This window comes from Bufo gargarizans, unplaced genomic scaffold (assembly GCF_014858855.1).
Source record: "Bufo gargarizans isolate SCDJY-AF-19 unplaced genomic scaffold, ASM1485885v1 original_scaffold_2043_pilon, whole genome shotgun sequence".
Classification (NCBI taxonomy): Eukaryota; Metazoa; Chordata; class Amphibia; order Anura; family Bufonidae; genus Bufo; species Bufo gargarizans.
Window position 1 is genome coordinate 11,161 of NW_025334618.1, and position 27,540 is coordinate 38,700.

Below are 27,540 nucleotides of genomic sequence, written 5' to 3' on the forward strand. Positions count from 1 at the left end.
ACCAAGAACCGAATGATTACTCTGGCTAAGCTGCAAAAACCCTACATGTGCAGATGGGAGAAACTTCCAAAAGGTCATCCATCACTGCAGCACTCCACCAATCTGAGCTTTATGGCAGAGTGGCTAAAAAGAAACTATCCCTCAGTAACAGATACATGGAAACCAGCCTGGAGTTTGCAAAAAACACCTAAAGGACTATCAGAAACAAGATTCTCTGGTTTGCTGAAACCAAGATTGAACTTTTTGGCCTTTTATGTCTTTTATTATCAATATTTTCCTTTTTTCCTTTTCAATAAATTAGCAAATATTTTGAGCATTCTGTATTCACTTTCTCATTATGGGTTATTGAGTGCAGAATGATCAGGAAAAACTAGATTTAAAAAAAAAAAAAACATTTTAGCATAAGGCTGCAACGTAACATATATATACTGTATATATATATCTCAATAGATATCTAGATGCATAGATAAACTGAGCAAAATTACTGGTCTGCTTGATAAAAATTCCTGAAATGAATAGACAAATTTAATGTGATTGTCTAGTTCTCTAATTAAATAAGTATAATATATTTAACAGCTCTACTGTCTGAACCTGGCACAGGTAATGCTTAAAGTGAACGTGTCACCTCCCAAAACCATCCCAAGCTGCCAGCAGTACCTGCGTGTAGCCAGCAGTATGTTTCTGATGATGCCTTTCTTCCTGAAGTACTGAAAACATTGTTTTATCCCCTGCCCTGCGCACTTCTCCACACATGCTTGAAGTCAAGGAGGCAGCGACTTCCTTGCTTCAAGTCATGGTAACCACGCCCCCTTCCCTGCCCCTTCGCTCTGACAAACAGCGCTTATGCAAAGAGTTTGGCAAAGCTAGCTGAAGGGGCAGGGAAGGGGGCATGGTTACCGTGACTTGAAGCAAGGAGGCTGCTGCCTCCTTGACTTCAAGGATATGTGGAGAAGCGTGCCGGGCAGGGGATAAAACAATGTTTTCAGTACTTTTGCTGCATCTGCCTTAAGGAAGAAAGGCATCATCAGAAATACACTGCTGGCTACACACAGGTACTGCTGGCAGCTTGGGATGGTTTTGGGAGGTGACAGGTTCCCTTTAAATATTTTTGCTGTAAATGCTCCAAAGAACAATGACTGTGTAACATACTGCTCACTAGGATGTCCCAGCAATGGAGAGTAAACCCATTTGGTCTTGGGCCCGCATGGAATCTCTAACAAGGCTCAGCACCAGATACTGTACAAGATTCCAGGTTACAGGAGTGTGAGTACCCATGAAGATTTTGTCATAACACATTCATGCCAGTAGTAGGAGCTGAACATCTGCGTCATCTGTTTACTTGTTCAAAGCTTTATCCAGGTACTCTTGGATCCACTTAATCTTAGGGTCCAAGCAAATCTGTTTTCCATTATGCTTAAGACGAGCCCTATAAAAGATTATGATATAATTATGTGAAAGAAAGTTAAACAGGGTTGGAAAAAATAGGGGAGAAAACATGTTTGTGCATATGATATTAGTATAAAATAAAGTATAGTGTAAATCTGTCATCTAGAACCCCAAGTCAAGTCCCACCATCTGTTTTGAAATAACATGTATTTTTTGAAGGAACATCTACTTGAGCTCCCTGAAGAATACGGAATAATGTATAGGGCCATATTTATAAACAACAGTATAGTAAGAGCCATAAAGGAGATTGTATGATGTGCATATATTTCTTTGGGGGTCTTTGCAGAGTCTTGTCCAGCCAGTGATCTTTCTCATCACTATTTTGCTTGAGTTCTCAGACGTGAAAAGTCCATTCTCCAGGTGTATGCTTGTATTATAGCTACTAGCAATTACTTATGTATCCCATGTCAATGACATCCTGGCATATGTGGTATTAGGGTACTATTACTAAGGCTACTTTCACACTTGCGTTTGGTGTGGATCCGTCATGGATCTACACAGACGGATCCGCACCGATAATACAACTGCATGCATCCGTTCAGAATGGATCCGTTTGTATTATCTTTAACATTGCCAAAACGGATCCATCTTGAACACCATTGAAAGTCAATGGGGGGCCTTTTTCTATTGTGCTATATTGTGTCAGTGAAAACGGATCCGTCCCCATTGACTTACATTGTGTGTCAGGATGGATCTGTTTGCCTCCGCATCATCGGCAGCACGCAGCGTTTTGGTGTCCGCCTCCAGAGCGGAATGGAGGCGGAAGGAGGCAAACTGATGCATTCTGAATGGATCCTTATCTATTCAGAATGCATTACGGCAAAACTGATTTTGGACCGCTTGAAGCATAGTGTCCAAGACGCATAGTGAAATACAGGACGTTATCTGGAAGAACTGTGCATATGCTAACGTAAAAATGGCACACTTCTCACTAGAAAAGCTTGGAATGAATTCCCATGTTTCCTCTTCTATGGACCCTTCCTTTATTTCTTTAAAAATATGTATGTTCTATTACTTTGCACTTACACAATCTGCAGAGAGCAGTTGGTGGTGGACAGAATCTTCAGGTGTTTGATGTTGCTCTTGGCCACGTTACTTTCAAAATATCTACAGGGACATCGGTAAGTCAAGCTGACTGGTTTCTCTGTGGGGACAAAACGCAAACATTAGGAGTTAAACCCCTGCCTTGAGAACAGGCATTACAAAACAATATGCGATTAATTCCTGTTATATAGCAATCTCTTGTTAAAACTGCCACAGTTATTGAGAAATTCTATAAATAAAGGCTCTAAGTTGAAAAAACGAAGGACGTGCAAGTGTTTTCGTCTGCTTAAAAGATTTACTGAATCAAGTGAAATATACAGGTTTATTAAGTAGCTCTAATTCTCAAATAATAATAGCCATGATTGTATTATATTCATATAAAGCCTCAGGATTTTATAAAACAAGAAGTCTAAATTTTTCCAAAAATGGCTCCACTGTTGTTCATGGATGTTATGGGAAGTGAGCGTGGACCCACTGTGCCAACTAACCAACTGGACTTTGGGCTAGCCCTGAGGGTATTATCCTGGTGTTCCCTTGGTTTTTAACATTTAACCCCTATACAGGGATCTGGCCTCTACTGCTGGGTACAAACCAGGCCATTCCCTCATGAAAAAGTCCAGATGTGGTTGGCTGCTGACCCACTGAGGACAGAGAAATTGTTGCCAGGCACCATAGAATCTGACAATGCACAGTCAGGAAACAGACAGAGGTCAAGGCAGGCAGATTACATGTGAATCTGTGAAACAGTGTAGAGTTCAGGGCAGGAGACTTAGGGTTAGTATGGTCAAGACAGGTAGCAGAGGGTCATGTCCTTATGTGTTACCCTACTGTCTAAACACCAGTTTTAAACCCACATGTGATTTTGGAACAGGTGGGTTGATGCCGGAGGGATGATTTTGTTCTTACCTCCCCATCCCACACTTCCTTGTAGGAATGGGGTGTTTGGGGGATCTTTAAATTCTCTGATTCCAGCATCAACATGAGTCACGACTAAGGACAGTGCTCCAAAACGCATCAACTACCACATGTTGTAAGGATTTGTCTGAACATGGATTTATATTACATTAATAAAGAGGAAGTTTCTACTGAAAAATATCACAGTGCAGGAAACCTTTCTTCTCACATGCTATATGTACCTATTTATTCTGTGCACACAGAGAATTTGTAAAAAGGTGAGCTGGAAATGTAACGTTTTGGACATTTGCTGCAGGTTTTTTCTCCGAGCTCTACCGTTTGTTCTCAGCTTTTTTTGCAAAGTGGAACTTCCTTTGCAACATCCTTTGATAATTTAGACATTCCTTTCACCTGTGGACCTGTTATTCAATGGCGTTTTCTATTTTATCTGATCGTAGATCTAAGGCAGATTCTGTATTCTCTATTAATGATAAAACCTCCCAAAGAGAATTGGAATTAAACAGCAAAATGTCGTACTTGGAAAAATTTATGTCACAAGAGTTATGGTGGGATCACACTACCCTTGTCTAATATATTGAAAAATCCATGACCCAAGGGGATTAAGAATCCCAAAAAATTCCACTACCATATTTTCCGACCTTTTTGTAACCAAATGGAATTACATTCTTTCACATTGTTCAGCACAACTTATGTCATTAATTATAGTTCATGAAAGGTAAAAACTATTGTCTCTTTAAAACCAAATACTGAAATGTAAACAAGCTCTGACATCATATGAAAATTCTGCAAAGTATACTAATATGAAACAAAAAAAATCATGACTTCTATCAGAGATTTGGAGGAAACAATAATGGAGACTAAACATATGAAATTCCAATGGGACTTACAAGATTACGCTCAACATCAAGTTTATGAGTGGGGTAAGAGAGAGAACCTGTAATCCGCAATAAAAAAACGCAAAAAAAAAAGTGCAACAAAAAATACCCAAGGTCAGATTTTCATCTGAATTTGACATCACTGATGATCCTGAAGTTTACGAACCAGTGTGGAATACTAGGTCAGCGCCAATCACCTGTTTAAAATGGAGTATAATAGAATGATGTATAGGAATTTAGTACTGTCTAGAGTGGTTTGTAGGACTGTATACGATCTGTATATAGGATCTGTATATAGAAGGATGGCCGTGCGTTATAAAGGTCCTATGGTTAAAAGGGGGTTATAGAAACTCAGTTACGGTTGCAAATATAGGTAAAGATAAATAAATAAAATAGGTATCAATAAAATGAATAAAATATACATAAGTAACTCACTTCACTGGGGGAGATAGCCTGAGGGATAAGCATAAAACACCCAAAGACTAAACTCCCCAGGCCAGGATCGCTTGTAGAATCGCAGGAACAAACCGCAGTCACCATGCAAAGGGCTTCTGGAAAATTCCTTTTATTGAATCAAGGCTCAACGCGTTTCGGGGGCTGTGTGAATACACCCTTCCTCAGGAGCAATGTATACCTAAAAGCATATAGAGCATAGGTATGGGCTATTTATGGGCTATTTATACCCATCCAAGTTTTGTATCCATTAGGAGCACGTGTCCGGGCAGGATACGGCAGTGATGTCACTTCCGGTTTCGGTGGGACATGTGTTCCACTGTAGAACGCATGTCCATTCTCTGTTATTTAATAGCGAAATGGATGGCCTGTAACGTTACATTACCCTACTTTGTGAGATTACCCTACCTCCCAACTTCTGGTCGCACTGCTAATGACGTTCCTGAGTTTTAACGATCTGCGCATGCGCAAACGGACAGTTTATGGAAAATCTCAGCGGCATTCAGCTGCACACCGGGACACTGCGCATGCGCCGGAGAGCCTCAGTAGGGAAATATTACTGCCCAGTGCGCAGGCGCAGCTAACTCCGGCCGCATGCGGAGTGTCCTGGTTTGCAGCTGAACTCTGCTGAGATTTTCCATAAACTGTCCGTTTGCACATGCGCAGATCGGCAAAACTCAGGAACGCCTCCTCACGTCATTAGCAGGAAGTTAGGAGGTAGGGTAATGTAACGTTACACTGGCAGTGGTGGCTAGACTTCTGGCACATGGACCGCATCGTGGAACGCATGCGGTCCATGCAACTTCCGGTTTACCGATTAAAGTGCAGCCAGAGTTGGCAGGCAAGGTGAAAAGACCCTGCCCCACATTCAGAAGGATTTGGGAAGATCAAATAATGGATTTTGGACACAATTCTCAGAGATGGGGATACAGAAAATAGATAAAATAAAATAATAGAATGGGAAAGACACGAATATATCAATATTGGTATAGTAAGGATAGAAAATAACCATCAGTATACTGTGTCATGTTACAGTCCATATATAACGCTAAAAACAAACATTGGTCGAATTTCTTAAGACTGCACGCATATTGGGGGCCAAAACCTGTGGGTGAGGGTCCCATAATACCGAAGGTACACACATAATAAAACATAAACATCTGGATGTGTATAGATGGATACCTTCATACACACACATATACACATACATATATACACAAATAAAATATGCACATGTAAAAATGTGCCATAAAAATACACATAAAAATACAAGAAATATAAAAAATATACTGTATATGTATAAGTACAAGATGCGAAGAAGCGTAAATGCACCTGCATGTAGTGTAGTGTCATACAGTGTGATACAAGCCCATCTATATGAAAATACGAATATGTATAAAAATATGTATAAAATGCGATGAAGCGTATAAGCATCTGTATGTAGTATTGTCTCATACAGCAAGGCGGGGTCAGTGGAAATCATGTTCTAAGGCGTGTTCAAGCAGTAGGGGTAAGGGTCTGGGGATGGCAAGCAAATGTCTCAGCTTATAACGATATATACAGTACAGACCAAAAGTTTGGACACACCTCCTCATTCAAAGAGTTTTATTTATTTTCATGACTATAAAAATTGTAGATTCACATTGAAGGCATCAAAACTATGAATTAACACATGTGGAATTATATACATAACAAAAAAGTGTGAAACAACTGAAAATATGTCATATTCTAGGTTCTTCAAAGTAGCCACCTTTTGCTTTGATTACTGCTTTGCACGCTCTTGGCATTCTCTTGATGAGCTTCAAGAGGTAGTCACCTGAAATGGTCTTCCAACAGTCTTGAAGGAGTTCCCAGAGATGCTTAGCACTTGTTGGCCCTTTTGCCTTCACTGCGGTCTAGCTCACCCCAAACCATCTCGATTGGGTACAGGTCCGGTGACTGTGGATGCCAGGTTATCTGGCGCAGCACCCCATCACTCTCCTTCATGGTCAAATAGCCCTACACAGCCTGGAGGTGTGTTTGGGGTCATTGTCCTGTTGAAAAATAAATGATGGTCCAACTAAACGCAAACCGGATGGAATAGCATGCCGCTGCAAGATGCTGTGGTAGCCATGCTGGTTCAGTATGCCTTCAATTTTGAATAAATCCCCACCAGTGTCACCAGCAAAGCACCCCCACACCATCACACCTCCTCCTCCATGCTTCACGGTGGGAACCAGGCATGTAGAGTCCATCCGTTCACCTTTTCAGCATCGCACAAAGACACGGTGGTTGGAACCAAAGATCTCAAATTTGGACTCATCAGACCAAAGCATAGATTTCCACTGGTCTAATGTCCATTCCTTGTGTTCTTTAGCCCAAACAAGTCTCTTCTGCTTGTTGCCTGTCCTTAGCAGTGGTTTCCTAGCACTAAAGACCTGATTCACACAGTCTCCTCTTAACAGTTGTTCTAGAGATGTGTCTGCTGCTAGAATTCTGTGTGGCATTGACCTGGTCTCTAATCTGAGCTGCTGTTAACCTGCGATTTCTGAGGCTGGTGACTCGGAAGAACTTATCTTCTGCAGCAGAGTTGACTCTTGGTCCTACTTTCCTGGGGCGGTACGCATGTGAGCCAGTTTCTTTCTAGCGCTTGATGGTTTTTGTGACTGCACTTGGGGACACTTTCAAAGTTTTCCCAATTTTTCGGACTGATCGACCTTCATTTCTTAAAGTAATGATGGCCACTCGTTTTTCTTTACTTAGCTGCTTTTTTCTTGCCATAATACAAATTCTACAGTCTATTCAGTAGGACTATCAGATGTGTATCTACCTGACTTCTCCACAACGCAACTGATGGTCCCAACCCCATTTATAAGGCAATAAATCCCACTTATTAAACCTGACAGGGCACACCTGTGAAGTGAAAACCATTTCAGGTGACTACCTCTTGAAGCTCATCAAGAGAATGCCAAGAGTGTGCAAAGCAGTAATCAAAGCAAAAGGTGGCTACTTTGAAGAACCTAGAATATGACATATTTTCAGTTGTTTCACACTTCTTTGTTATGTATATAATTCCACATGTGTTAATTCATAGTTTTGATGCCTTCAGTGTGAATCTACAATTTTCATAGTCATGAAAATAAAGAAAACTCTTTGAATGAGAAGGTGTGTCCAAACTTTTGGTCTGTACTGTAGATGGTGTCATTAAAGGAGAAATAATTGTGGCGGAGGATAAATTCAATTTCTTGGATGATGAAGTCTTTTTGGGTTGAGGGCATAGAGGGGTCTGTTTCTAAGAAGTGGTTCACAGCTAGAAGCCCTAGGTTGTGTCTAATGTTGCTGTAAAGAGCAGACACGTTGAGGGTGACCCACATGAAGCCGTGATTCCAATTGAACGGTTTTAAGATATTTAGAAGGTGGGGGGTGTCTCTTAGATAAGAGGTTAATTGAGGGTAATTGTATGACATATTTCTGACGGAAATAGTCAACATAGGCGGATAGATTGGATGTGAGGGATTCCGGAAATGATGGGTCTTCCTGAGGGTTGTGCAAGGGATTTGTGAATTTTGGGTAGGAAATAAAAACGGGGCATAGATGGGTGAGGTGTCATTAGGAAATTTCTAACCATCCATTTCTCTATTAAATAACAGAGAATGGACATGTGTGAAGTGAGTTACTTATGTATATTTTATTCATTTTATTGATACCTATTTTATTTTACTTATTGATCTTTACCTACATTTGCAACTGTAACTGAGGTTTTTTAACCCAGCCCTTATAACCATAGAACCTTAATAACGCACGGCCATCCTTCTATATACAGATCCTATATACAGATCGTATACACTCCTACAAACCACTCCAGACAGTACTAAATTTCTATACATCATTCTATTATACTTCATTTTACCCAGGTGATTGGCGCCGAGATGTCCCGAACTATTCACTGGCGAACAGTTCCCGCCGAACATTGCCGCGGCGGGCGAACATATGCGATGTTCGGTCCACCCCCTATTCATCATCATTGAGCAAACTTTGACCCTGTACCTCACAGTCAGCAGACACATTCCAGCCAATCAGCAGCATACCCTCCCTCCCAGACCCTCCCACCTCCTGGACAGCATCCATTTTAGATTCATTCGGAAGCTGCAGTCTTAGTGAGAGGAGGGCCAGTGTATTCAGTATCCACTCCAGTCCTGAAAGACTCATCTGATCTCTGCTGTAAGGACAGTGTCCTGACAGAACCCCAAAAAGCCCTTTTTAGGACTTGTACATCAGTCTGCTTTTTAATTTTAAATTTTTCATCTGTAATCTAATTGCAGTTGCCTGCCAGCGTGTGTGTCAGGCTCACAGCGTATACTGTGCCCACTTGCCCAGTGCCACCACTCATATCTGGTGTCACAGTAGCTTGCATTTAAAAAAAATAATAATACTTTTTTGACTATAATATAATTGCAGTTAGTTGCCTGCAATCGTGTGTGTGTCAAGGCCTACAGCGTGTGCTGTGCCAACTACTGCCAGTGCACAGTGCCACCAGTGCCACTCATATCTGGTGTCACAGTAGTTTGCATTAAAAAAAAAACAACAACAATTTTGACTAATATAATAGCAGTTAGTTGTCTGAAAGCATGTGTGTCAGGCCTACAGTGTCTACTCTGCCAACTTCTGCCAGTGCCACTAGTGCCACTCATATCTGGTGTCACAGTAGTTTGCATTTAAAAAATAAAAATTTTGACTGTAATATAATAGCAGTTAGTTGTCAGCAAGTGTGTGTGTCAGGCCTACAGCGTGTACTGTGCTAACTACTGCCAGTGTACAGTACCACCAGTGCCACTCATATCTGGTGTCACAGTAGCTTGCATAAAAAAAAATAAAAAATATTTTGACTGTGATATAATAGCAGTTAGTTGTCTGCAAGCGTGAGTGTCAGGCCTACAGTGTCTACTCTGCCAACTTCTGCCAGTGCCACCAGTGCCACTCATATCTGGTCTCACAGTAGCTTGCATTTAAAAAAACACAAAAGCAATTTTGAATGTAATATAATAGCAGTTAGTTGTCTGCAAGCGTGTGTGTCAGGCCTACAGCGTGTACTGTGCCAACTAATGCCAGTGCACAGTACCACCAGTGCCACTCATATCTGGTGTCACAGTAGCTTGCATTTAAAAAAAAATAATATGTTGACTGTAATATAATAGCAGTTAGTTGTCTGCAAGCGTGTGTGTGTCAAGCCTACAGAGTCTACTTTGCCAACTACTGCCAGTGCACAGTGCCACTCATATCTGGTGTCACAGTAGCTTGCACGCATAGTACAACTAAACTAATAAAAAAAAAATATCACAGGCAGAGGCAGGGGCCGTCGTGGTCATGGTGCTGTGAATTCTTTTGGCCCTAGAATAATGCCCAGTGTTCAGCGGCCACGTACCCTGAACTCGAAAAGTTCTGAGGACATAGTTGACTGGCTAACACAGGGCACCCAATCTTCTACAGCTTCCGCACGGAACCTGGACGCACCATCCTCCTCCAGCTCAGCTTCGGGCACCTCTCAAGTTACCACTTGCTCGCCTGCCACCACCACCAACACTAGCACCACAGCTGCTTCACTTGATCTGTGAGAGGAGTTATTTACACATCAGTTGGAAGAAATGAGTTATGCGCAACCATTATTGCCAGAGGATGTAGATAACAGGGATATGTCTCAGTCAGGCAGCATTACACACATGGACGTACGGTGTGATGATGATGATGTTGTACCTGCTGCTGCTTCCTTTGCTGAGTTGTCAGATACAAGTGAAGTGGTTGATGATGACGATGTGTCCGTGTAAGTCCAACACCAACCTAGGTAAAACTGCTTTGCGAAGGCACATGATCTCACATCACAAACGCCTATGGGATCAACACATGATGACGATTACAAGCAGCACACAAACTAAAAGCCACCATCCTCCTCCTGGTCCAGCATCTTCAGCCACGTCAACCACTGCTGTCCTCCTTGCCCCCTCTCAACCACCTGCCACTCTGCCTCTTGCCTTGAGCAGTTCCTGCTCATCTGCCCACAGTCAGGTGTCTGTCAAGGACATGTTTGAGCGTAAGAAGCCAATGTCACAGAGTCATCCCCTTGCCCGGCGTCTGACAGCTGGCTTGTCTGAACTCTTAGCCCACCAGCTTTTACCATACAAGTCTGAGGCCTTCAAAAAATTTGTAGCTATTGGGACACCGCAGTGGAAGGTACCTGGACGGAATTTCTTTTCACAAAAGGCAATCTCCAACCTGTACTCTATTGTGGAAAAGGAAGTAATAGCATGTCTGGCACACAGTGTTGGGGCAAGGGTCCATCTGACCACTGATACCTGGTCTGAAAAGCACGGTCATGGCAGGTATATCACGTACACTGCGCATTGGGTAAACCTGCTGACGGATGCCAAGCATGGAATGCGTGGCTCTGTAGAGGAGTTGGTGACACCGCCACGACTTGAAGGCAGGCCTGCTGCCACCTCCTCTACTCCTCCTACTCCATCCTCTTTGCTAACCTCCTCGGCTGACTCCTCTTCTGCTACGTCTTGCTCCGCATCAACTGCACCCCCCCAGCTCCCCAGGGGCTATTCCACATCCCGGATATGACAGTGTCACGCCGTCTTGTGGTTGACTTGCCTGAAAGCAGAGAATCACACCGGACCAGCACTCCTGTCCGCCCTGAACGCACAGGTGGATCAGTGGCTGACTCTGCACCAACTGGAGATCGGCAAAGTGGTGTGTGACAACGGAAGAAATTTGTTGGCGGCATTGAATTTGGTCAAGTTAACACATGTGCCAGGAAGGTGTTTGGCCATTTCAGGCGTTCCTACACGGCTATGGCGCACTTTTCAGATATTCAGCGGCCAAACAACATGTTAGTGAGGCGCTTGATTTGCGACAGCCCGACACGTTGGAATTAAATACTCCTAATGTTCGACCGCCTGCTCCAACAAGAAAAAGCCGTCAACGAGTATTTGTCTCACCGGGCTGCTAGGACAGCCTCTACGGAGTTGGGAATTTTTTGGCCACGTTACTGAACGCTCATGCACAATGGCTGTAGGCTCATGCGTCCTTTTGCGGAGGTGACAAACCTGGTCAGTCAAACCCAAGGAAACATCATCGACCTCATCCCATATGCATTTTTTCTGGATCGTGCCCTGCGAAGAGTGCTGGATAAGGCCGTAGATGAACATGAAGAGGAAGAGTTGTGGTCACCATCAGCACTAGAAGCAGCCTTGTCATCGTCGATTGCTGGACCTGCGGCAATGCAGAGAGAGGAGTCTGAAGAAGAGGAGTCAGAGGAGGAAGGTGGCTTTGAGGAGGTGGAAGACCAACCACAGCAGGTGTCCCAGGGGGCTTGTTGTCACCTTTCAGGGACCCTTGGTGTTGTACGTGGCTGGGTGGAGGAAGAGACCTTCAATGATGTCAATGAGGACAATGAACGGGATATGGCTAGCTTGGTATCCAACCTTGTGCAAATGGGGTTGTGCAAATGGACTGTTTACGGTTGTTTGCAGTGCGTTAAATGGGGAGTTTGGTCTGTCAGAGTTTGGTCTGTCACTGTGAAGTGGGCGTAACCTTTGCACTACCTGATCGATACAACATCATACCTGATCGTATACACACACTGGATGTTTTAAAGCACGTTATTCCAAACAATTTAGGAATGTTAGGTGATTTATGCCCTTTATGGATTAAAACCCAACTCTGCGTCAACTACGCAATTTTCCATGGGAGTTTTGCCATGGATCTCCCTCCGGCATGCCACAGTCCAGGTGTTAGTCCCCTTGAAACAACTTTTCCATCACTATTGTGGCCAGAAAGAGTCCCTGTGGGCTTTAAAATTTGCCTGCTTATTGAAGTCTATGGCGGTTTGCCCGGTTAGCCCGTTCGCGAACATTTGCAAAAACTTATGTTTGCAACATCTCTAGCGCTGACCTAGTGGCTGTTTTTTTGGGGGGTTTGTCTATTTTATTAATATATACAGCTAGCCCTGCTGTTTTTTTAGCCACCTCTGGCAGCCTACCACCAATCCGCCTCCCTACCCACTACTGATCTTTTTCTCTCCTCCCCGGTGGCACCCAGTTGTTGTCTATTGGACCACCTTTAGAGATATTATCCAAGGGTAATCTAAGACTAAGATTCTTTTTTGGGTGGTTTATTTCCCCTCCTCCTTCTATATGATCCTGAAGTTTCACAGGATTCTGCCCTAAACCCGGGGGCTGTCACAATGGGATATAAAGGAGGACAATCTAAGCGCTCATATTGCACACAAAAAAAAAAAAAAAAATGACAACTCATGTGCAGATGGAGCTACAAAAAACAAATTAGAAGGGCAGGACGCAAACATAGAAAAATCTCATATGATGTCTACGCGTCTTCAGAAGAAAAAAAATGTGAATGAGCCCTCTCGGGTTAGATATGATGTATTAAGTCTCTCTGAAACAAGTTAAAAAATAGATCAGATTGAGGTTTTGTCTTAATGAAAACAACAAATAAACAGAAACAGCTGTTTTTCAGCTGATCAAAAGTTTAGGACCACACCTCAAAAAAAAAAAAAAACATCTCAGGTGGGATCTGCTTGTCATGCCAGTAACGTTAGAAACCATCAGGACCATCAAGGTTACATTTTTTCTCATCAGAGAATAAAACTTTCTTCCACCTTTAAATGTCCCATGTTTGGTGCTCTCTTGCAAAGTCCAAACGAGCAGTTCTGTGGCGTTCAAGGAGATGAGGTCGTTGAAGATGTTTTTTTGTTTTTGAAGCCCTTCAGTCTCAGATGCAGTCTGATGGTTATGGGGCTGCAGTCAGCACCAGTAAGGGCCTTAATTTGGGTCGAGGATCGTCCAGTGTCTTGATGGACAGCCAATTGGATCCTCCGGCTCAGTGCTGATGAAATTTTTTGGGGTGTTCCACTTGACTTTTTTGTTCCATAACCCTCAGGATCATTTAAGAATTTAGAGAAATTCTGTGAGAGACCCTGCTTATGCAGTTCAACAACCCGACCACGTTCAAAAAGGGAGATTTTTTTTGCCTTTGCCATCACAACGTGTGGCTACCTGACAGAAAATGACAATAAATCCACATCTTTGCACAGATTTGACCTCTTAAAGGCATGTGGTCCTAAACTTTTGATCAGCTGAAAAACAGCCTGTTTCAATTTATTCGTTGTTTTCATTAAATTGAATGCTCAAGAAAGTTTTGTCTCACTCCCATTTCTTCTTGTTGCATGTTGAAGCTCTACTTGGAACCTTGTTAAGATCCAGCCATGCTAAATGTGATTTTTTTTTGCCATTTTTCAAGTGGTCTTAGAATTTTGATCAGGACTGTATATAGCAATTTTTTTTTTTAAAGAACAAATGTCCATTTTATGTCTTGCTGATCTCCAGCTGGAATCAAGAGTTAGGCCTCTTTCACATGGGCGTGGCTGGAAAATGTGCGTGTGCGTTGCGGGAACACGCACAATTTTTCTGCCCGAGTACAAAACATTGCAATTCGTTTTGGTACCCAAACCCGAACTTGTTCATAGAAGTTTGGGCTTGGGATCGGTGTTATGTAGATTGTATTATTTTCCCTTATAACATGGTTATAAGGGAAAATAATAGCATTCTGAATACAGAATGCATAGTAAAATAGTGCTGGAGGGGTTAAAAAATTTAACTCACCTTAGTCCACTTGATTGCGAAGCCGGCATCTCCTTCTGTCTTCATCTTAGCTGTGTGGAGGAACAGGACCTGTGGTGATGTCACTCCGGTCATCACATGATCCATCACATGATCTTTTACCATGGTGATGGATCATGTGATGACCGGCAGTGGCGTAGGGTTCGCCATAGCAACCATAGCAGTGGCTATGGGGCCCTACGCCACTGGGGGCCCGCCCGTCCGGACCGCATAATAATTATTATTTTTTTATACATTACAGCACTCACAGGCAGCCGGCAGCCAGCAGCCAGGGCCGACCGCCCGCCCAGTGTAGTGGGCGGGGGCGGTCCGCGGCTCGACCTGGAGAACATGAGGTAGGCCGGCGGATGCGGTGGAGGGGGCCGGAACGGGGGCGTAGCGGAGGCGGGGCCAGGCTGGCACCAGCGCCGCCCGCAGACCGCAGTGCAGGAAAGGAATGAATTTCCCCGCCCCCTCCACCGCCTGAGTCTGTCTCCTGAGTCCTCCCACCCAGTCCCTCTAGTTAGTAGGAGGCGGACTCAGGCGGTGGAGGGGGCAGGGCCAGGCCGGGGGCGGGGCCAGGCCGGGAGGGGGGGGGAAGCAGCGCATCATGGCAGAGGGCGAAGGGAGGCACAACAAGCAGCATGCTGCGCAGCACTTTTCAGGTATGTGCCTGGGCCCCTCTCCCCCCTTGCCTGCTGCTGCAGCTGCACTAGTACACAGTGGTTCTGGGGCCTCTCTGGGCATGAGGAAAGAGGAGGGCAGGACAGAGTCAAAGTAGTTAACCCTTTCCTCCTCTCCAAGTCTGTCAAGTTCACAGACTTGGAGGTAAGGCCAGGTACAGCAGCAGGCAAAGTTCTAAGTGTAAAGCCATGGCAGGCTGCAGCATGTAGCTGCCACAGGCTGCCATCCCAGTCCCACCAGCCTCCTATATAATAAAATGCCTTCATCTGCTTCTGTTATAATACAGGAGGCTGGCAGATGCTGGGATCACCACCTAGCAGCTGCATGCTGAAGCCTTCGTCATGTAGCTGCCAGGTAGCCAGATCACAACCTCTTCCCACGCTTCCTCTGCCAGCCAATTGTACTATAGCATGCAGTACGTGGCAGCCTCCCCTCTCTGCTTGCGGTTGCGCCATCTACTAGTGCTTATTATGGTACTCTTTTAAGTTGCATATACACAAATGTGATGCCAGGATGGTTCTGGGCTGGCATCAGGTGCATGCATATGTGTGTCATAATAAGCACTAGTATATGGCAGAGCAGCGTAGGCAGAGAGGGGAGGCTGCCACGTACCGCATGCTATAGTACAGGAGGCTGGCAGAGGAAGGAGTGGGCAGAGGTTGGGATGAAAGTTCCAATCACCCCATTTCACAGTGTTTTAAATATAGGTAAATAAACATTTAAAAAAAGCATTGCCATGTCCAAAAATGTCTTCACTATTAAATATAAATAATTTTAATTCAAAAAGGGTACCAATAAAAACTACAATTCATCCACTTGAAAAAAAGCTTCAGCTCTTTAGGCAGAAATCCCCCCAAAAAGTTTTAGCTGTCAAAAAATGGTGAAACAAAGACAAATAGGTTTTTTCAAAGGTTTTATTTTAGGTAAGGGTCCATTCACATGTCCGTTGTTCTGGGTCCGCATCCGTTCCACAATTTTGCGGGACACAGGTGCAAACCCATTAATTTCAAATAAGATGGAACATGTCCTATTCTTGTCTGCAATTGCGGACAAGAATAGGCATTTCTATCATAGGGAACTATCAAAATGCGAAACGCACACGGCTGGTATCCGTGTTTTCCGGATCCGCATTTTGTGGACCGCAAAACACTTGCGGACGTCTGAATGGACCCTAAGGGAGGGGGGCCCTGTAAAAAAAAATTGCTGTGGGGCCCAGTCAGTTCTAGTTACGCCCCTGATGACCGGAGTGACGTCACAACAGGTCCTGTTCCTCCACACAGCACAGAAGACAGACAGAAGGAGATGCCGGGCTGTGCAACCAAGTGGATTAAGGTGAGTTAAATTTTATTTATTTTTTAACCCGTCCAGCGCTATTGTACTATGCATTCTGTATTCAGAATGGTATTATTTTCCCTTATAACCATGTTATAAGGGAAAATAATAATGATCGGGTCTCCATCCCGATAGTCTCCTAGCAACCATGCGTGAAAATCGCACCGCATCCGCACTTGCTTGCGGATGCTTGCGATTTTCACGCAAACCCATTCATTTTTATGGGGCCTGCGTTACGTGAAAAAAGCACAAAATAGAGCACGCTGCGATTTTCACGCAACGCATAAGTGATGCGTGAAAATCACTGCTCATTTAAACAGCCCCATAGAAATGAATGGGTCAGTATTCAGTGCGGGTGCAATGCTTTCAACTCACGCATCGCATCCGCGCGGAATAGTCGCCCCGTGTAAAAGGGGCCTAAGTGAATGGGTTAATCTAGGCAGTAGTTTTAAAACTCCTAATCCACAATTCTATCCGATTGTGTCACGCACGCCCAGTATGGATAGTTTTCAAGAAATATTGGGGAAGGAACTTTCTGCATTATGTGCACAAAACTGCCACATGAAAAAAAGTAGTAACCTTTATAACACCCAGATAAAAGCGGGAAAATCGGTAAATCTAGATCAGGTGGTTATAAAAATGGCTGACAAAGGTGGTTCAGTAGTGGTTTTGGACAAAAGCGTGTATCAAAAACAAATGCTTGATATTTTATCAGATGCTTTCACATATGAACAGCTAGATTGAGACCCTTTTTAGTGAAATATATAGAGAAAATATAATGAGCTTTTATGCAAAGGTTATGCTCTGGGTTTATTTAATCACAAACAATACAGTTTTTTATGTGTGTAGCCTCCTATTACGCCAATAATACACGCTATTCCCAAAGTCCACAAGGTTATTAATCCGCTACCATTGCGCCCCATCGTGTCAGGCATTGGCTCTCTTATGGATCGTTTAGGGGTATGGCTAGATTGTTTACTCCAACCTATGGTTAAGAGAGTACCAGGTTACATTAAAGACTCGACAGACGTGTTGAAATCCATGTACAACACAGTAGGGAAAACCTGGTTACACATGGATGACCACAGATGCCGTCTCTCTATATCCCTCCATCCCACATAATATAGCGTTATTGGCCTTAGAATTTCATCTACATAAATACAGCCAATATTCCTCTGGTTTTATAGATTATGTGTTGGAGGTTACTTTTTTCCTACTAACACATAACTATTTCTCTTTTGATACTCAATTTTATTTGCAAATCAGAGGTGTGTCACTGGGACAAAATTTTGGCCCTCCTTGGCAGAGCTCACCATGGCATATTGGGAGGAGCGGTATATTTACAGTCTGGATAATCCATTTTTACAGCACATTGTTTGGTATGGCAGATACTTAGATGATCTGCTTTTTATTTGGAGCAGAGATGTCTCTGCCATACCGAACTTTACATAGAAACATAGAATGTGTCGGCAGATAAGAACCATTTGGCCCATCTAGTCTGCCCAATATACTGAATACTATGAATAGCCCCTGGCCCTATCTTATATGAAGGATGGCCTTATGCCCATCCCATGCATGCTTAAACTCCTTCACTGTATTTGCAGCTACCACTTCTGCAGGAAGGGTATTCTATGCATCCACTACTCTCTCAGTATTTAAACAACAATGCGTACAATATGCATTTTACTTGTAGGGTCAATACGCATGATATATGTTTTTGGGATCTCAGACTAACCGGCCTTCCCAATCAATCAATACTAACGGAAACATATGATAAAGAAACCGCGGGTAATACCATTTTGCGTGCAAATAGTCACCACCCCATTCATACTATTAAAGGGATTCCTGTTGGGGAATTTGTGCGTGCACGCAGGAACTGCCGCACTGAGCCATCAGCAATGAGTACAAGAAGTTATCCGCGGTTGATATTACAGAGAGCTATCAATATAGCATCAAGTAAATCTAGGTTTGAGTTACTGTTTAAAGTGAGATCAAAAACAGATAGGGACACTTCAGTAATACAATCCAAAATATAAATAAAAAAAATGAAGGTCAGCATATTAAACAGAATAAGGCCTCATGCACATGACCGTTCCGTATTTTGCTGTCCGCAAACCGCGGATCTGCAAGAAACGGACGTCGCCTGTGTGCCTTCCGCAATTTGCAAAACGGAATGGGCGGCCCATTGAGAAATGCCTATTCTTGAACGCAAAACAGACAAGAATAGGACATGTTATATATATATTTTTTGTGGGGCACGGAACGGAGCAACAGATGCGGGCAGCACACGGAGTGCTATCCGCATCTTTTGCGGCCCCATTGAAGTGAATGGGTCAGCGCCCCAGCTGCAAAAACTGCGGCTCGGATGCGGACCCGAACAACGGTCGTGTGCATGAGGCATAAGAGTGTGGTTACTAACAGGAGGGGAGAGAATCTACCAACTGTAGTATTGGTGTACAGCCAGCCATTTACACGACTACAGGGTATTATTAGGAATTGCTTGCCTATATTATATGATGATGAGATTTTATATAATACTTAAAAAAACGGCTGTAGAATTGTCTCCAGGAGAGCTCCCACTTTTGTTAGCTTCCTTTCCCCCTCTGTGTATCTGTTCACAAAAGCCGCACAGGATACTTGGATTAAATATAATGGCTTCACTAGATGTGGTAGCCATCCGTGCAAAACCTTTGTGTGTGCAACTAAAACCTTCCAAAATGCTGACCACTCATTGACCTTTCCAATAAAAACCTACATGAATTGGAATAGTGCAGGTGTAATTTATGTCATTCAATGCACTACTTGTGACTTGATATATGTTGGAAGTACATCATGTAAATTTAAGAACAGGATTTTGGAGCATTTGAATTATATTTCAAACCCTTCTGCATTGAATATATCCAATGCTGCTAGACATTTCATTCACAAACGTGAACGCAGAGTTAACTCATTCCGTGCTTTTGCTATTGAGAGAATTTTTTCTCCCCATAGAGGAGGTGACCATAAAAAAAGCGATTTTGTTAAGGGAAGCTTACTGGATCTTCAGACTCAATACTAGGATGCCCACAGGTTTGAATCAGAGGACGGAGCTTATGTTTTTCTGTCAGTAACTGGTTCAATTGTAATCTGTGGACAACCAAGATTTATAGCCATATTTAAAGAGGACCTTTCATTACAATAAAAAAAACTAAACTAAGTATACAGACATAGAGAGCGGCGCCTAGGGATCTCCCTTGCACTTACTATTATCCCTGGGCGCCGCTCCGTTCTCCCGGTATAGGCTCCGGTATCTTCCGATTTTCAGCTCAACCTGGAGGAGCGTGCGCTTGTTCTCCTGGGCGTATCCTTCTCCCAGGCTTTAGCGCTGGCCAATCGCAGCGCTCAGCTCATAGCCTGAGAGAAGGAAACGCCCAGGAGAACAAGGGCAGGCTCCTCCCAGTTGAGCTGAAAATCTGAAGATACCGCAGCCTATACCGGGAGAACGGAGCAGTGCCCAGGGTTAATAGTAAGTTCAGGGAGATCCCTGGGTGCCGCTCTCCATGTCAGCATACTTAGTTTAGATTTTTTATTGTAATGAAAGGTCCTCTTTAACGCCATTGTATTTTTGTGAAATGACTTCAGATTTTATATTATTTTAGATCATGTATTTTGTAAATGTATTCTACGTCTTTATTCACATCATTTTGGTTTGTGTGTGTCAGTGGTGTTTTTTTTTGTTTTTTTTTAATGTTGCTTTTATTTTGCAATGAACCTGGGGGTCATAATTGCTATAAATGTTATACATGTTCTATTGTGTTACCTCACTGCATATACACCAGTACCAGTGACATTATTTATGTCTAAACTACCTCAGAAAAAAAAAAAAAGGCGTATTTCAATATCTGTCATATTCACTTCCAAACATTATATATTCATGTAAAAGGGTTTACATTCTCTAGGGCTGTGTGCCATGTCCTCTGCACCCACTCGTGGACACTGTGTGCTCTATTGGTGCACCTCCCGCATTCAGGGGTATACACATGGCGAGCTAAGTGGGCTGGATGATAGCGATGGGAGGGTTAGTCCGCTTGTACACACCCCCTTCTTGTCTTCCCTGGACAGCTATTGATTGGAGTACACTAATTACTGCTGAATGATCCCAACTGGGTACCGGGTATTGTGGGTAGCAACTTAGTCATTTCATTCTCTTGGAAAAAGCTAAGGTGAAATGTACGTCAGGGAGTCGTTCCCTTCCTCCCTCCCCACGGATACTAGGGTCCATATACTGTTTGTTTGTGTCGGTCAGTGACTATTCATATCACTCTAACTGCTGCTGGATTTGGACCATACTTCTGGAGTGTTTGTTGTACCGGCTATAGATGATTACACTTTATTATCGTAGAAGCACTTTATTATGTGTGATTTATTGATGTGTATGTATAATCTGTACATGTATAATAAATATATATATACACACACGCGCGCGGTTTTTTTAAATTCTATAAGACACATTTTTTTCCCATCCAAAGTAGGGGGAAAATGTCAGAGTCTTATGAGGCGAATACTAGAGATGAGCAAATTTTTTCTTATGCTTGTTGGTAAAAGGTGAATTGCGTTATGGATTCCGTTACCACGGGCCATAATGCAATTCTATGACGGAATGCATAACGGAATGCCTCTGTCCCATCTCCGTTATGCAGGGGAGTACTCTAATGCATAATGAAAATGGGACGGATCCATTTTGCAGCCCATAGACTTCTATTATGATGGAATGAATAACGGAATGCCTCTAAAGGCATTCCGTCATAGAATTGCGTTATGGTTCGTGGTAACAGATTCCATAACGCAATTCAACTTTTACCAACAAATGAAGTGTGAACGAATTTCATAAGCGGTAATTTGCGTATCTTTAGCGAATACTAATTGGTACAAGAGGACCGGGATGTGGTGAAAGCGGAACTCCCCAGAGCTCCCCTGGTATTCTCCTGTTGGCTCCTCATGCTGTGCTGTGACCCATTGTGCAGTGTCAGGTAACAGTACGGCAGGAAGACCAGGAAAAGCGTGGATGTCAGGAATGTCAGCTGCATCCGGAGTAGAAGAGGTAAGTTGATTTATTTTTATTTTGTTTGCACTACGATCTGATCTGAGGTCTGAATTGTGGGGTCTAATCACATTGGATCTGTGATCTGAGGTCTAATTGGGAATCATATTCACATTTTAGGGGTCTGATCTGAGGTCTAAATAGGGGACATAGTCAAATTGGGGTCTGCTCTGAGTTATTTTTCAAATTGAGGGATATATATATATATATATATATATATATATATATATGGATAAGGAAGGTTGACGGTGTAAACAAACAACATGTTTAAAAACACACTGTGCCATCGCATGTGTTATGCTATTTCATATTAGAAAGCTTCCAAAAATTGTCTCTAATTATCAGAAGAAAGAGTGGCTTGTTCTGAACAAGTCTGAGAAAATTGTCCCTTTTATTTGGGCAGCTGCATGTGGCTGCTATAGTCGTGGCACCAGTAGCAGCACAGCATGGAACAGACAAGGCAGTAGATGAGTGTGTGGCTGCCTAGAGTTGGTAGTAGTAGTAATGGCGACTGTGTAGCGGTAATGGTAGTGGAAGTATGGATAATCGACGGGGCAGTAGGGGATTAGTAGCATAGAATAGCAGCTCCAGTGGTGGCAGCTGCAGCAGAATGCGACAAACACAGGGCCAGGGCCACCTGTAAGGCGACCTAGGCAGCCGTGCGGTTTAAAAAAAAAAAAAGCGTTGGTTAAGTGGCGGCTGGGCCAGTCATGCCGCATGTTTTTTACAGCCCAGGGTGGCGCGTCTATGATTGTGCATGCACCGCCCGGCCGCAGCCTGAACAGAAGGACTGACAGGAGGGAATCGCCTCTAATGTAGCGTGGCCGAGCTCTGTTCAGTCCGCGGTACAGGAGCTTTTTTTTCCTGTACCCGGCCGGACTGACAGGAAGTGCTCACTTTCAGTCTGGCCGGGTACAGTAAACAAATGCTCCTGTACCGTGGAGCGAACAGAGCTCAACCACGCTACACCAGAGGTGGGGGGGGGGGGGGCAGAGAGTGACAAAGGAGGGAGGGAGGAGAGAGTGACAAAGGAGGGAGGGGGGAGGGAGTGACAAAGGAGAGAGGGGAGAGAGAGTGACAAAGGAGGGAGGGGGGAGGGAGTGACAAAGGAGAGAGGGGAGAGAGAGTGACAAAGGAGGGAGGGGAGAGAGAGTGACAAAGGAGGGAGGGGAGAGAGAGTGACAAAGGAGAGAGGGGAGAGAGAGTGACAAAGGAGGGAGGGGAGAAGAGAGTGACAAAGGAGGGAGGGGGGAGGGAGTGACAAAGGAGAGAGGGGAGAGAGAGTTGACAAAGGAGGGAGGGGAGAAGAGAGTGACAAGGAAGGGAGGGGGGAGAAGAGAGTGACAAGGGGGGAGAAGGGAGTAACAAGGGGAGGGGGGGGAGAAGAGAGTGACAAGGGAGTCCCCAGAGCCAGACCAAGAGCCAGAGACCAGATCATCTTATTGTCCTGGCGGTAAGTAGACATTGCAATATGTTTATTATTTAATTGTTTAGCTATTAATATTACATTGGAAACTAATTTTCCTCACATTTAGGGTCCATTCACACATCTGTGTGTGTTTTTCAGATCCACGGATCCGCAAAACACGGACAGCGGCAATGTGCGTTCTGCATTTTGCGGACCGCACATTGCCGGCACTAAGAGAATATGCCTATTCTTGTCCGCTATTTTTTTCAGGATCGGAATTGCGGACCCGGAAGTGCGGGAAATGTATGGGTCCTCAATTCCGTTCTGCAAAAATGCGGAATGGAATTGTGGATGTGTGAATGGACCCTAAAAGGACACAGTTTAATGTAGTGGTACTGGTGTCTATAGCCTGTTCCTGCAGAGAAAAGACCCTGTGCAGTACTGGTGTTAAAGGAGCACTATAGTGCCAGGAAAACAAACTAATTTTCCTGGCACTATATACTTGTTAGGAGTGGGGCACCCTCAGGTGTCCCTACTGACAAATTTAGTGGTCTCTTCAAATGGCTTCAGTACATAAATTTTGGTGAAGCTGCAGAACTGCGCTATCATTACAACTAAGTGATATCAAGGAAAAATGTACCTGCAGTCAATAACTGGGCCTGATGGAGGTTCAGCTTGCACACAAGCTAACTGTTGGTCAAGAATAGTTTTCTCATGGCGACACGTTCCGTTATGGATTTCTCATGATGGGGCAGAGGACAAGGAGGGTGAGGAGTTTGAGCAGGAGAAGAAGCAGCTGATGATGATAAGGACACTGTACTACTTAGGGATTTGGCCTGGCTGCCACAAAGAAGACTAGGAATAAGAGAATAGATTTGTTCTGATTCAGTTGGTGGTTGATTGCACAGAGCTAGAGATAGCAAAGCTTGTCCTAAATTTGGCACATTTTGAGCCTGCATTCATAGTATCATCTGCAATACCCGTTCCTGAACTGACCACAATAGAAACCTATCTGGCCATACCAGTTTTTGGGGGAGTTTTGGCCATACTTTGCCTCTGCTCCTTATTGCTGTCATGGCCACCACACCTCCTCCTCTGATATCAACTACTGCTCAGCACCCCAATCGGGCTCCCAGCTGCTGTCCAACACATAATCATTGTCATAGTCCTCATCCTCCCTGCCATATGTCATAGTTGCTTCTTGGCCTCTTTCTTCATTTCCCCCTCTGTATTTGCCCTGAGTGCCACTATTGCTACAACTTTCCCTACCACCACCGTGGTTACAAGTTCCATTACTACTATTAATTCTGGGTGGAAGGCTTTTGCTGCTACTGCTGCTAATAAAAACATTCTGACTTTCTGATGTAGAGGGCTGGGTCTTTCATTATGCACTCCAGTTTTTTACAGACATTTTATTATAAGGCCTATAAATGAAAAGTCACAGGTTTCCTATAAATGAAAAGTCACTGGTTTAGTACACACAGATTACTAAATAGTACTGGCAAATATGCAGGATTTTTTTCTGTAATTCAAAGACAGTGGTGCAATTAAATATCTTGAATCTCCTTTCTTCCACAAACGCACTGCAACATACATTAACTAATACTCAGGTCTGACAATGCAATATTTTTTTCGTGATGGGAGATGTCTTTTGAACTAAACTGTGATGCAGTTGTCTTCAGTAACTTGGATATAATTTGCGTTACTGTTGTGAAATGCTATACAATATGATAACATGGCTATAACGCACTGACATGCCCAATTATAAACTGTAAATAGACAAAAAAGGAGGGCTATTCTTCAGTACTTTGAAGAATGTCATTTGTATGAAAGTGTAGAAAGAAACTTTATTTCCAAATAAAATGCATACTTTAGCAGGAATCTGTAATGTATAGCTAGTTGCCAGGACATGTGCTGACAACCTGATAGTGACCAGTTCTCACTCCCTTACTCTCTTTCCCTGTTTACATCCCTTAATATACTCCAATTTCCCAAATATATATTCTATTCTCTCTCTATAATGTTTTTATACTGTCACTAACACATTATATCAGTGAGTTATTTCTGTTGCAGTCTCTTTTAGCAGACAGTCATAGCACATTGTTCCAGGTCACAAGTACCATGCAGAAAAGCATTCTGTTTGTTCTGCACAGGAACCTCCTTGCCTTCTGCCTCCCTGATTGACTGATCCAAGCTCTTTATAAGCCTCTGAGCCAAACAGGACAAGCCCTCCCTCTTTCTCCCAGTGTCATGTGACCATCCGTTTTTCTCTCATGGTTTTGCTCGCCGACATGAACAGTGAAATGGCTCTGCTTGCTTTTTACGCAATTCATCTAAAATGAATACAACATTGTTGAATTTGTTTTGCAAACACATTTTTGTGAATCCATTTTGTTACAAATCAATTCACTCATCCTTAATATATACATACTGTATATAAATGGATTGGTAATGGGTAGGTATATGCTTAAATACAAAAATAGAGATTTTGGTAATATATGTATATAATTACCTATATTACGACTTTCACACTTGCGTTCGGTGCGGATCCGTCTGGTATCTGCACAGACGGATCCGCACCTATAATGCAAATGCTTGCATCCGTTCAGAACGGATCCATCTGCATAACAGCTTTTTCAGATCTGAGTTTTCACATCGTGAAAACTCAGATCCGACAGTATATTCTAACACAGAGGCGTTCCCATAGTGATGGGGACGCTTCAAGTTAGAATATACTAAGAACTGTGTACATGACTGCCCCCTGCTACCTGGCAGCACCCGATCTCTTACAGGGGGCTGTGATCAGCACAATTAACCCCTCAGGTGCCGCATCTGAGGGGTTAATTGTGTGTATCATAGCCCCCTGTAAGAGATCAGGTGCTGCCAGGCAGCAGGGCCAGACCCCCCTCCCTCCCCAGTTTAAAATTCATTGGTGGCCAGTGCGGCCCCTCCTCCCTCCCAGTATTAAATTCATTGGTGGCCAGTGCGGCCCCCCTCCCTCCCCTGTGTTAAATTCATTGGTGGCCAGTGCAGCCCCCCTCCCTCCCCTGTATTAAATTCATTGTTGGCCAGTGCGGCCCCCCCCCCCCTCCATCCCCTGTATTAAATTCATTGGTGGCCATTGCGGCCTCCCCTCTCCCCCCCTAATTAAAATCACCCCCTCCCCCATAACTGGTGGCAGCGGAGAGTTCCGATCGGAGTCCCAGTTTAATCGCTGGGGCTCCGATCGGTTACCGTGGCAGCCAGGACGCTACTGCAGTTCTGGCTGCCATGGTTATTTAGCAATTTTAGAAGCATTATACTTACCTGCGCTGTCTGTGGCCGGCCGGTCGCTCCTCCTACTGGTAAGTGACAGCTCTGTGCTATAAGCAATGCGCCGCACAGACCTTTCACTTACCAGTAAGAGGAGGGACCGTCCGGCCACAGACAGCGCAAGTAAGTATATGGTTTCTAAAATTGCTAAGTAACCATGGTAACCGATCAGAATCCCAGCAATTAAACTGGGACTCCGATCGGAACTCTCCGCTGCCACCAATGATGGGGGTGATTTTAATTAGGGGGGGAGAGAGGAGGCCGCACTGGCCACCAATGAATTTAATACAGGGGAGGGAGGGGGGCCTTACTGGCCACCAATGAATTTAATACAGCGGAGGGAGGGAGGGGGGCCGCACTGGCCACCAATGAATTTAATACAGGGGAGTGAGGGAGGGGGTCCACACTGGCCACCAATGAATTTAATACTGGGGAGGGAGGGGGGCCGCACTGGCCACCAATGAATTTAATACTGGGGAGGGAGGGGGGCCGCACTGGCCACCAATGAATTTAATACAGGGGAGTGAGGGAGGGGGTCCGCACTGGCCACCAATGAATTTAATACTGGGGAGGGAGGGAGGGGGGGGCAGCACTGGCCACCAATGAATTTAATACTGGGGAGGGAGGGAGGGGGCCGCACTGGCCACCAATGAATTTAAAACTAGGGAGGGAGGGGGTCTGGCCCCTGCTGCCTGGCAGCACCTAATCTCTTACAGGGGGCTATGATACGCACAATTAACCCCTCAGGTGTGGCACCTGAGGGGTTAATTGCGCTGATCACAGCCCCCTGTAAGAGATCAGGTGCTGCTAGGCAGCAGAGGGCAGTCATGTACACAGTTCTTAGTATATCCTAACTTGAAGCGTTTCCATCACCATGGGAACGCCTCTGTGTTAGAATATACTGTCGGATCTGAGTTTTCACGATCTAACTCAAATCCGATGGTATATTCTAACATAGAGGCGTTCCCATGGTGATGGGGACGCTTCAAGTTAAAATATACCAACGGATTGGAGAAAACTCTGATCCGACAGTATATTAACCACCTCAGCCCCCCTAGCTTAAACACCCTTAATGACCAGACCACTTTTTACAATTCTGCACTACACTACTTTCACCAGTTATTGCTCGGTCATACAACTCACCACCCAAATGAATTTTACCTCCTGTTCTTCTCACTAATAGAGCTTTCATTTGGTGTTATTTCATTGCTGCTGACATTTTTACTTTTTTTTGTTATTAATCGAAATTTACCAAAACGCTAACTTGTGACAAAAAAATAATAATCTAGGAACTCGCCATGCCCCTCACGGAATACCTTCGGGTGTCTTATTTCTAAA

At 43.9% G+C, this 27,540-nt stretch overlaps 1 protein-coding gene across 1 annotated transcript in view; it reads right to left on the minus strand.

Annotated features, from left to right (window-relative positions):
• Window positions 1–1,050: 1,050 nt before the first annotated feature.
• CXCL12 (C-X-C motif chemokine ligand 12) overlaps window positions 1,051–27,540 on the minus strand; it is a 91,542-nt gene continuing 65,052 nt past the window's right edge. Inside the window, exons 2-3 of the mRNA XM_044274756.1 lie at window positions 2,473–2,590; window positions 1,051–1,426 (exon numbers count right to left, since the gene is read on the minus strand). Of these exons, the coding sequence (XP_044130691.1) occupies window positions 1,336–1,426; window positions 2,473–2,590 (209 nt within the window). The 3' untranslated portion in view covers window positions 1,051–1,335. The remainder of the gene's footprint in view (window positions 1,427–2,472; window positions 2,591–27,540) is intronic.